At 42.1% G+C, this 11,628-nt stretch overlaps 1 protein-coding gene across 1 annotated transcript; it reads right to left on the reverse strand.

The window, feature by feature from the left end:
• Window positions 1-7,195: 7,195 nt before the first annotated feature.
• LOC110502296 (N-acetylneuraminic acid phosphatase) lies at window positions 7,196-8,763 on the reverse strand. Its single transcript, XM_021580219.2, has 2 exons — window positions 8,533-8,763; window positions 7,196-8,376 (listed from the first exon to the last, which is right to left on the reverse strand). The coding sequence occupies exons 1-2, from the start codon at window positions 8,620-8,622 to the stop codon at window positions 7,735-7,737; spliced, it is 732 nt and encodes a 243-aa protein (XP_021435894.1). The 5' UTR covers window positions 8,623-8,763; the 3' UTR covers window positions 7,196-7,734.
• Between the last annotated feature and the right edge of the window lie 2,865 nt (window positions 8,764-11,628).

Here is an 11,628-nt window from a genome sequence, read left to right on the forward strand (position 1 = left end):
ACTCATCCCAAACCATCTCAATTGGGTTGAGGTCGGGTGATTGTGGAGGCCAGGTCATCTGATGCAGCACTCCATCACTCTCCTTCTTGGTCAAATTTATACTCATCAGATGAAAGGACAGATTTCCACCAGTCTACTGTCCATTGCTTGTGTTTCTTGGCCCAAGCGAGTCTTCTTATTGCTGTCCTTTTAGTAGTGGTTTCTTTGCAGCAATTTGACCATGAAGGCCTGATTCATGCAATCTATCTGATCTGAATCTGATTCACGCAATTTATTTACTAACTCTATTTTATCAATGAACCAATCGGGCTTCAGGAAGAAGCATAGCACAATTATAGCAGCCATGAAGGTTTTAAATTATATCACTGAAGCCATTGACAAAAAACAGCACTGTCTCATTTTTTATTGATCTCTCTAAGGCTTTTGATACAGTTGATCATGCTATACTAAGGCAGAGATTGTCGAGTGTAGGTCTTTCAGAGCATGCAGTTGCATGGTTTGCTAACTATCAGTCTGATGGAACTCAGTGCACTCAATTTGATGGGCTTATGTCTGTTAAATTGTCTGTCTTGAATGGTGTGCCCCAAGGCTCTGTACTTGGTCCTCTCTTATTCACTATTTAAACAAAAATGTCCAAAATGCACAACTTAATTTTTATGCTGATGATATTGTTATTTACTGTTGTGCCTCGTCTCTTACAAAAGCTTTCCAGAACATGCAAACTGCTTTTTATACTGTTCAACATACCTTGTGTATGGCCGCTCAGCAACGAAGAAGCCACTGCTCTTAAACCGCCATTTAAAAAGCCAGACTACGGTTTGCAACTGCACAAGGGAACAAAGATAGTACTTTTTGGAGAAATGTCCTCTGGTCTGATGAAACAAAAATATAACTGTTTGGCCATAATGACCATCTTTATGTTTGGAGGAAAAAGGGAGATGCTTGCAAGCCGAAGAACACCATTCCAACCGTGAAGCACGGGGGTGGCAGCATCATGTTCTGGGGGTGCTTTGCTGCAGGAAGGACTGGTGCACTTCACAAAATAGATGGCATGAGGAAGAAAAATTGTGTGGATATATTGAAGCAACATCTCAAGACATCAGTTAACATTAAAACTTGGTCGCAAATGGGTCTTCCAAATGGACAATGACCCCAAGCATACTTCCAAAGTTGTGGAAAATGGCTTAAGGACAACAAAGTCAAGGTATTGGAGTGGCCATCACAAAGCCCTGACCTCATCCTATAGAAATTTTGTGGGCAGAACTGAAAAAGCATGTGTAAACAAGGAGGCGTAGAAACCTGACTCAGTTACACCAGCTCTGTCAGGAGGAGTGGGTCAAAATTCACCCAACTAATTGTGGGAAGCTTGTGGAAGGCAACCTGAAAAGTATGACACAAGTTAAACAATTTAAGGTCAATGCTACCAAATACTAATTGAGTGTATGTAAACTTCTAACCCACTGGGAATGTGATGAAATAAATAAAAGCTGAAATAAATCACTCTCTACTATTACTCACATTCTTAAAATAAAGTGGTGATCCTAACTGACATAAGACAGGGAATTCTTTACTAGGATGAAATGTCAGAAATTGTGAAAAACTGAGTTTAAATGTATTTGGCTAAGGTGTATGTAAACTTCCGACTTCAACTGTGTGTGTGTGTATATATACATCTACCAGAAAGAGCTCTTCTTCCTGCCCCTAGGTTTTGCACTGAAGGTGAAATGAAGCAGTGATATTTGGAACAGGAACATGCATGTGACTAGAGCAGGGCAATATATCGAATTAATTTGATTAATTCAAATTTGTTTTTGCACAATATTCCAAATGCCTGTATCGCAAGAATTTGTTTTTATGAGCGTTCATGTCTGCTTGTTATCATGTCTTTTTGGTCTCGTCTCTTTCATTCCTTCTGTGCATCTTCCATTTACATCAGCGATCTGAATATAATGCCGAGATGCTCATGTCGCTGCCCTAACAATTAGAGCCGTTGACCCAAATGGCGGGAAGGCAGGCGACAAGCTTAGGTCCAAAATAAGCCCGTAGAAACGCATTGGGCTTATTTTGGACATATTTTTGCAAGAGTGAAGCCTCGCGCTTCTCCTCTTCCTCTGTTTACACACACACACACCAAGCCCCTCCCCCTGCCACTCACACCAACACATTTGAGAGATCACTTCATCTCTGACAAGCGGTTTCAACTCACTATTTACATTTGAGGTTTGGTTCAACAGAATCGGTCATATGGATACAAACACATTGAGACATTATTTTCTCTAATAGAGAAGTTAACTTCAACATCTGAACAAAGTGGAAAGGCTAGCATGCTGTTCAAACAGTTGGAGACGGACAGAAAGGTGTGTTCATAACAATTAAAATGTTCTCCCTTGTTAGCTAATCAATACATACAAGTTGGCTAAACTTGAAATATAAAGCATGTGGGCTGGTGCTTGAAAGATTGAGACCTGTGTTAATTTTCTAATGGCTGCTACAAGAAGTTAGTCATTATTAGTGAATTTGCATTATGCATAGTTCTGGTCATTTTTTATATATAGACTTGAAAGCCAGATCATGATTATTGCAAAGAAGCAGGTTCAATTATTTTGATAAAATAATTATACACTGCTCAAAAAATTAAAAGGAACACTAAAATAACACCTAGATCTGAATGAATGAAAAATTCTTATTAAATACTTTTTTCTTTACATAGTTGAATGTGCTGACAACAAAATCACATAAAAATGATCAATGGAAATTAAATTTATCAACCCATGGAGGTCTGGATTTGGAGTCACACTCAAAATTAAAGCATCCGCCAACTCCTGGACAGTCTGTGGTGCAACAGTCTGTTGGTGGATGGAGCGAGACATGATGTCCCAGATGTGCTCAATTGGATTCAGGTCTGGGGAACGGGCGGGCCAGTCCATAGCATCAATGCCTTCCTCTTGCAGGAACTGCTGACAGACTCCAGCCACATGAGGTCTAGCATTGTCTTGCATTAGGAGGAACCCAGGGCCAACCTCACCAGCATATGGTCTCACAAGGGGTCTGAGGATCCAAACAAATGCCACCCCACACCATGACTGACCCACCGCCAAACCGGTCATGCTGCAGGCAGCAGAACGTTCTCCACGGCGTCTCCAGACTGTCACGTCTGTCACATGTGCTCAGTGTGAACCTGCTTTCATCTGTGAAGAGCATAGGGCGCCTGTAGCGAATTTGCCAATCTTGGTGTTCTCTGGCAAATGCCAAACGTCCTGCACGGTGTTGGGCAGTAAGCACAACCCCCACCTGTGGACGTCGAGCCCTCATACCACCCTCATGTAATCTGTTTCTGACCGTTTGAGCAGACACATGCACATTTGTGGCCTGCTGGAGGTCATTTTGCAGGGCTCTGGCAGTGCTCCTCCTGCTCCTCCTTGCACAAAGGCGGAGGTAGCGGTCCTGCTGCTGGGTTGTTGCCCTCCTACGGCCTCCTCCACGTCTCCTGATGTACTGGCCTGTCTCTTGGTAGCGCCTCCATGCTCTGGACACTACGCTGACAGACAAAGCAAACCTTGCCACAGCTCGCATTGATGTGCCATCCTGGATGAGCTGCACTACCTGAGCCACTTGTGTGGGTTGTAGACTCCGTCTCATGCTACCACTAGAGTGAAAGCACCGCCAGCATTCAAAAGTGACCAAAACATCAGCCTGGAAACATAGGAACTGAGAAGTGGTCTGTGGTTATCACCTGCAGAACCACTCCTTTATTGGGGGTGTCTTGCTAATTGCCTATAATTTCCACCTGTTGTCTATTCCATTTGCACAACAGCATGTGCAATTTATTGTCAATCAGTGTTGCTTCCTAAGTGGACAGTTTGATTTCACAGAAGTGTGATTGACTTGGAGTTACATTGTGTTGTTTAAGTGTTCCCTTTCTTTTTTTGAGCAGTGTATTATTAGTGGGGCTTAAATTTAGCCTAATTACACACACCCTGAATTCATTAGATTATTGCTGACTGTTTGAAATGCAGTGTATTTGAACTTTAATTGTACAACAGCTTCAAACATATATCGTGAATCGGCCATGAATTTGAAAAAAATCGATATGATTTTCAGGCCATATCGCCCAGCCCTACATGTAACATTTTATTAAAAACCTCTAGAGTCGATGTCCGCACCCCTGCATAAACCAAATTAGCATAATACAAAAGTTCTCAAAAAATTACAGTTCATATAAGGAAATCAGTCAATTGAAATAATTTCATTAGGCCCTAATCTAAGGATTTCAAATGACTGGTAACACAGATATGCATCTGTTGGTCACATATGCCGTAAAAAAGAAAAAATGGGCCTCAGGATCTCGTCATGTTATCTCTGTGCATTCAAATTGCCATTGACTAAAATGCAATTTTGTTTGTTGTCCGTAGGTTATGCCTGTCTATACTATAACCCCACCGCCACCATGGGCCACTCTGCTCACAACGTTAAAATCAGTAAACCGCTTGCCCACATGACACCATACACGTGGTCTGCGATTTGAGGCTGGTTAGACGTACTGACAAATTCTCTAAAACGACGTTGGAGGTGGCTTATGGTAAAATTAACATTAAATTCTGTGGCAACAGCTCAGGTGGACATTCCTGCAGTCAGCATTCCAATTGCACATTCCCTCAACTTCTGACATCTGTAGCATTGTGTTGTGACAACTGCACATTTTAGTGGCCTTTTATTTATTAACATCTCAAGGATGATCAATGGAAACAGGATGCACCTGAGCTCAATTTCAAGTCTCATAGCAAAGGATCTGAATACTCATGTTTTAAGGTATGTTTTTAATTTTTAATACATTTGCAAACCTGTTTTTTCTTCGTCATTATGGGGTATTGTGTGTAGATTGAGGACATCTAATTAATCAATTTTAGAAAAAGGCTGTAACGTTACAAAATGTGGAAAAGGGGTCTAAATACTTTCCGAATGCACTATATATATTCAAATGAATAAGTGTTCTGTTTAATTCTGTGTTTGCATGTTTAGAAGGAATGTGTAGATGAATGCTCATGGTTTCTGTCTTTTCCTACCAGATCCTGAAAAAGTCATAATGAGAGAGGAACTTTGGTCGTGGCCATGTTTACAAGACAGAGCTGGTTGAGAAGAAGGGTGAGGACAACCTGGTGTTTGGGGTCAAACCCGGTGGTCCCAAGGTAATGGACAAACTGGATGCTGATGGTCTGCCCCCCCACCCCCACGTCGGTGCCTTGCTACAGTACTGAGACACCTTCTACAGCCACCTCAACACCGGACAGAGCTTTGTCAACTTCTATACTTGAGCCTGTCTCTGCTCTATGATAATGAGTCGGCCAGATGCAGCTGCTAATGCAATTTATAACTTGCTGTTTTCTCTCGCTTGCGTAGGAGTCAAGAAAACTGTGGTAGACAACATCAAGGTGTGCAGCAACGATGCTGGTGCGGGCTGGTTCAACCGCATCTGCAATATGGTGCGATGGCCCTGTAAACCTACCATCGGGGACAAGTTCGCCATCCACCATTGGCAGAAGGGCATCCTGAGCTGCCTGTGGCCTGCCGAGGACATGCCCTTCAGAGAGCGGCATGACCACCGACATCCTGTCCAATTCCCACGGCTTCCCCTCCCCCATGACCATTGGCATGCTCATCGAGACCACGGCTAGCAAGTCAGGCGCCCTCCACGGCCTGTACCAATATGTCACGCCCTTCACCTTTTCTGAGGAGAACTCGGCGCTGGAGCATTTCAGCGACATGCTACGCCGGCTACAACCACTGTAGCACAGAGCGCCTCTCCAGCTGGCCTCAGCGGCCTTGAGCTGGATGGGGACATCTTCATCGGCGTGGTCTACTACCAGCGGCTACGTCACATGGTCTCCGACAACTTCCAGGTTCGGCCGCGGGACAAGGTGACCAACCAGCCGGTGGGCGGGAGGAACATCCAGGGGGGCATCCACTTTGGGGAGATGGACTGCTCCACGACCACCTATTCAACTGCTCTGACTGCCTCAATCCTCAGGCCGACTCTTTTTCTCTGTATATATCAATGATGTTGCTCTTGCTGCTGGTGATTCTCTAATCCACCTCTACGCAGATGACACCATTCTGGAAACAGCATCTCCAATCCAAAGTTAAATCTAGAATTGGCTTCCTATTTCGCAACAAAGCATCCTTCACTCATGCTGCTAAACATACCCTCGTAAAACTGACTATCCTACCGATCCTTGACTTCGGCAATGTCATTTACAAAATAGCCTCCAACACTCTACTCAGCAAACTGGATGTAGTCTATCACAGTGCCATCCGTTTTGTCACCAAAGCCCCATGTACTACCCACCACTGCGACCTGTATGCTCTCGTTGGCTGGCCAAACCCACTGGCTCCAGGTCATCTTTAAGTCTTTGCAAGGTAAAGCCTCGCCTTATCTCAGCTCACTGGTCACCGTAGCAACACCCACTCGTAGCACACGCTCCAGCAGGTATATTTCACTGGTCATCCCCAAAGCCAACTCCTCTTTTGGCCGCCTTTCCTTCCAGTTCTCTGCTGCCAATGACTGGAACAAATTGCAAAAATCACTGAAGCTGGAGACTTATATCTCCCTCACTGACTTTAAGCATCAGCTGTCAGAGGAGCTTACTGAGCATTGCACCTGTACACAGCCCATCTGTAAATAGCCCACCCAACTACCTCATCCTCATATTGTTATTTATGTTTGCTTTTTTGCACCCCAGTATCTCTACTTGCACAGCTTCATCTGCACATCTATCACTCCAGTGCTAATGCTAAATTGTAATTATTTCGCCACTATGGGCTATTTATTGCCTTACCTCCCTAATGTTACTACATTTGCACACACCGTATATAGATTTTTCTATTGTGTTATTGACTGTACGTTTGTTTATCCCATGTGTAACTCTGTGTTGTTGTTTTTGTCGCACTACTGTGCTTTATCTTGGCCAGGTTAAATAAAGGTGAAAAATAAAAATGGTCTCTAACCTATCATAAATAATGGCTGAGTTAAGAGATAAGTCAAAGGATAGTTGGAATCTACCAAAAATTGTAAAGATATTGCACAGTAATTGTAATATATAAATAACATTTGTCATTTTGCAGACGCTCTATACACAGAGACTTATAATTAGTACATTCATCTTAAGGGGGCTAGGTGAGACAACACATCACAATCATATCAAGTACATTTTCCCTCAGAGTATTTATCAGCATACAATACTGTAAATCAGTCTATTTAGAGTGACATTCTGTAAGAAAATACACTTTGATGGTGTACTTTAAGCATTAGACAAAGTTGATTCATGTGACCACTAGGGAAAGTGAGTTTTGACATTTAGACTAAGTAGACGTTACTTTTCGGAATGACAATCACGACACATTCAAGTGGCTCAGTTGTTTCGGACCTGTGCACAGGCTTCAGCTTCATATTTCCAGTAAACTATATGTAATACCTACCTCCACCAACAGATAACATAAAATGACAGAATTATACATTAGCTGCATTAGAGAGTAGAGACGATGAACAATGAAACAGAATTTTGGTAGGTAAGCAAATAATTGTTGCTGTAAAGTAATTTTGTCTTTCATCCAGATTGAATATGAAAGAAAATAAGATGATTTTGACAATCCCTTTTACAAAAAAAAAATTGTTTTCATTAACTCAGGCCTTTGGAAACAATCTTCATGTGATTGGTTTAGACATTGTTCCCTGTACTTTCACTTCAACTTGGCCAGCACCTCAGGTAAATCCAGCACAGAGGGAATGGTGTAGTCTGGATTGACAGATCCCTCAGGTGGACACACCCCTCCGTTATTAATCCACACTGTGGCTCTAACCCCTGCATTAAACCCCCCGACAATGTCTGTGTCCAGGGAGTCTCCCACCATAACACAGTCGTGAGCCTGCACCGCGAGCAGGCCAAAGCAATGGGTGAAGATGGAGCGGGCTGGCTTCTCTTCTGCATGCTCTCCCCCCACCACCACAGCATCAAACAGCCCCTGACACCCCAACGCCACTACCTTCTCCCTCTGTGTCTGGGTCTCTCCATTGGTCAGCAGCAGCAGTTTGTGGCTGGTCCTCAGCTGCTTCAGCAGGGTAAGTACTGGAGGTGTTATGGTTAGAAGCTCCAGGCGAGTGTTCTTCCATTGGTAGTAGCACTCACTGGCAAGGGTGGGGTTAGAGCTGGGACTCCCACCCATAACCTCCTGGATGCTCTCCTCCCAGTGGCTGATCCGCACCTCATCTATTGTCCTACCACCAGCTGGGTCAAAGGTCTCGTGATGGAGCTTGTGCTTAAATCTGTCACAAATGGCAATGGTGTGTTCATGGTCTAATGTTGTCTTCAAGAGCTCTGTGACCTAGGAAACAAGGAAATCAATGCTGATCGTAATATGTGTACCTAAACAACCCAGGGAATGTTTTGATCAAGCAAAGGACAATCGAATCAAGTACCTGTAAGCCTACTTTACTCGGTGGGAAAAAATGGAATGTCATGAAACGGCCGTGCTACTCACTTTTTGAATGGCCACTCCACCGGCACCCGCTGTGTCAATGAGCGTGTTATCCAAGTCGAGCAATATCGCCTTGATACCTTCACTGTTCATTGCCGCTATCAACAGGTTACAAAGAAATGTAATGTTAGTATAGCTTTTATACGGCGAAACAAGTTACTAGCTAGCTACTGTAAATGCATGTCTTCAATGCGGAAATGTTGGCAATAAAGAAACGCATTATGGGAGGTGTAGGTTTTCAGATCTATTTTTCTTTTCGTTTTGGCCACTAGAGAGCGTCAATATATCACATAAAACAGTATAAATTCCAGACAAATTACTTTCATAAATGTATATAATTTATGATGCATGAGTTGCAATTGTTTTTAAGTTAAACCATTTGTTTTATTTTTATGAAACTCTGCTTGAGTGATCAATTAAAATCTAAGTATACAGTGCCTTGCAGACGTATTCATACCCCTTTTATCTCTTCAAATTGTGTTGTGTGATTTTAAATGTATTTAAATGTAATTTATTGTCAACAATGAACTCAATACTCTGTCAGTGGAAAGAAAATAGAGATTAATTAGATATGTTAACTAATATATAGTTATTGCATAAGTATTCAGCCCTTTTGTTTAGGCAAGCTGAAATAATTAGCTCAGGAGTAAAATTTAGTTTAACAAATCACAGAATATGTAACATGGACTCTGTGGGAAATAATAGGGGTTAACATGATTTTCTTATGACTAACCCTTCCTCTGTCCCCATACAGTACATACTGTAAGGTCCCTCAGTCAAGTTTTGAATTTCAAGCACAGATTCAACTACAAGACCAGGGAGCCTATCAAAGCCTCATAAAATGCCAGTGATTGGTCGGTAACAATATCAAATCAGACATTGAATATCTCTTTTAAGCATAGTGAAGTTAATAATTATGCTGTGGATTATGTATTAAACCACCCAGACACAAAGATACATGCGTCCTTCTGAACTGAGTTGCAGGACAGGAATTAAACTGCTCAGGAATGTTACCATGAGGCCATTGGTGATTGTAAAACTGTTACAGACTTCAATGGCTGTAATGGGAGAAAACTGAGGATGGATCAACAAGATTGTAGTGACTCCACGAGAATGATTTAAATGACAGAGTGAAAAGAATAATACAAATATACAGAATGCCTAAATGCAATGTTGGGGCAAATCCAACACAAGACATCACTGAGTAACTGCCGCCTTATTTTCAAGCAGTGGTGGCTGCATCATGGTATGGGTATGCTTGACATCGGCAAATACTGAGGAGATTTTTAGGATAAAAATAAACGGTGTGGAGCTAAGCACAGGCAAAATTCTAGAGGAAAACCTGCTTCAGTCTGCTTTACAACAGACACTGGGGGATGAATTCACCTTTCAGCAGGACAATAGCCTACAACACAAGGCCAAATCTACACGTGTTGCTTACTAAGAATACAGAATGTTCCTGAGTGGCCAAGTTACAGTTGACTTAAATATGCTTGAAAATCTATGGCAAGATTTGAAAATTGCTTTGTAGTCATGAGCACCAACATCTTGACAGAGATTGAAGAATTGTGAAAATAATAAAGGGCTAATATTGCACAATCCAGGTGTGCAAAGCTCTTCGAGACTTACTCAAGAAGACTCACAGCTGTAGTCTCTGCCAAAGGTGTTTCTAACATGTATTGACTCAGGGGGTTGAATACTTATGCAATGACAATATTTTGTTATTTAATATCTATTAATCTTTATATATAATAGCCACCCTTTGCCTTGATTACAGCTTTGCACACTCTTGGCTTTCTCTCAACCAGCTTCATGAGGAATGCTTTTCCAACAGTCTTGAAGGAGTTCCCACATATGCTGAGGACTTGTTGGCTGATTTTCCTTCACTCTGCGGTCCAGCTCATCCCAAACCATCTCAATTGGGTTGAGGTTGGGTGATTGTGGAGGCCAGGTCCTCTGATGCAGGACTCCATCACTCTCCTTCTTGGTCAAATAGCCTTTACATGACCTGGATGTGTGTTTGAGGTCATTGTCCTGTTGAAAAACAAATTATAGTCCCACTAAGCACAAACCAGATGGGATGGCGTATCACTGCAGAATGCTGTTGTAGCCATACTGTTTAAGTGTACCTTGAATTCTAAATAAATAAATGATAGTGTCACCAGCAAAGCACCCACACACCATCACACCACCTGCTTCATGGTGGGAACCACACATGTGGATATCATCCATTCACCTACTCTGCGTCTCACAAAGGCACAGCAGTTGGAACCAAAAATCTCAAATATAGACTCGAAGGACAGATTTCCACTGGTCTAATGTCCGTTGCTCGTGTTTCTTGGCCCAAGCAAGTCTCTTCTTATTAGTGTTGTCGTGAAGTGACTATCATTCATTTGATGACATGGTATTTATTGAATAATTAGCCATGTTTAATTATTACGTGATTCAACTAATAATGTAACAATTAACACATTAGTAACCTGGGGCACCACGGGAAAAGTTTGTGTTAATGAGTTACCGTTTCCAGAATTAAGTCAAGAATATATCAGAATCTCTATCATAGCAGTCAATAATTTCCTTATCAGCAGACATGCCAACATGCACGTATTTTGCATACCAACTACGCAATTCTCTGTCCATGTACGCAGGTACGAGATCCGAGTTAAAGTAAGCAGAAATGAATAGGGCCCAATTTTTTTATTTGATTAAAAATTTATTTTTGAAAAATCCACTCACTAATTGTTTCAAGCTAACGTTCGCGAACATAAGGATAGGGTAGCCTAGTGGTTAGAGCGTTGGACTAGTAACCGGAAGGTTGCAATTTCAAACCCCGGAGCTGACAAGGTACAAATCTGTCATTCTGCCCCTGAACAGGCAGTTAACCCACTGTTCCTAGGCCGTCATTGAAAATAAGAATTTGTTCTTAACTGACTTGCCTAGTTAAAAAAAAAAAAAAAAAATGGTGTGCTCTAAAGTGCCAGCAGGTCACTCGCATTTGCTAGTGAAAGGAATTAAATGCAAATACGAAAAATAACTGGTCGCATTTGTGCGTGTGTGATTATACATATAATTCTGCATTCCGTTAGTTGTATTTTCCAT

The sequence above is a fragment of the Oncorhynchus mykiss genome, chromosome 23, assembly GCF_013265735.2.
Source record: "Oncorhynchus mykiss isolate Arlee chromosome 23, USDA_OmykA_1.1, whole genome shotgun sequence".
Lineage (NCBI taxonomy): Eukaryota > Metazoa > Chordata > Actinopteri > Salmoniformes > Salmonidae > Oncorhynchus > Oncorhynchus mykiss.

What these genes read in the sequence shown, in the direction of transcription:
- LOC110502296 (XM_021580219.2), bottom strand. Translation starts at nt 8,622, where the DNA reads ATGAACAGTGAAGGTATCAAGGCGATATTGCTCGACTTGGATAACACG. An exon ending in GTGGAGTGGCCATTCAAAAA is followed by an intron (nt 8,377 to 8,532) that starts GTGAGTAGCACG and finishes CTTGTTTCCTAG; the next exon opens with GTCACAGAGCTCTTGAAGAC.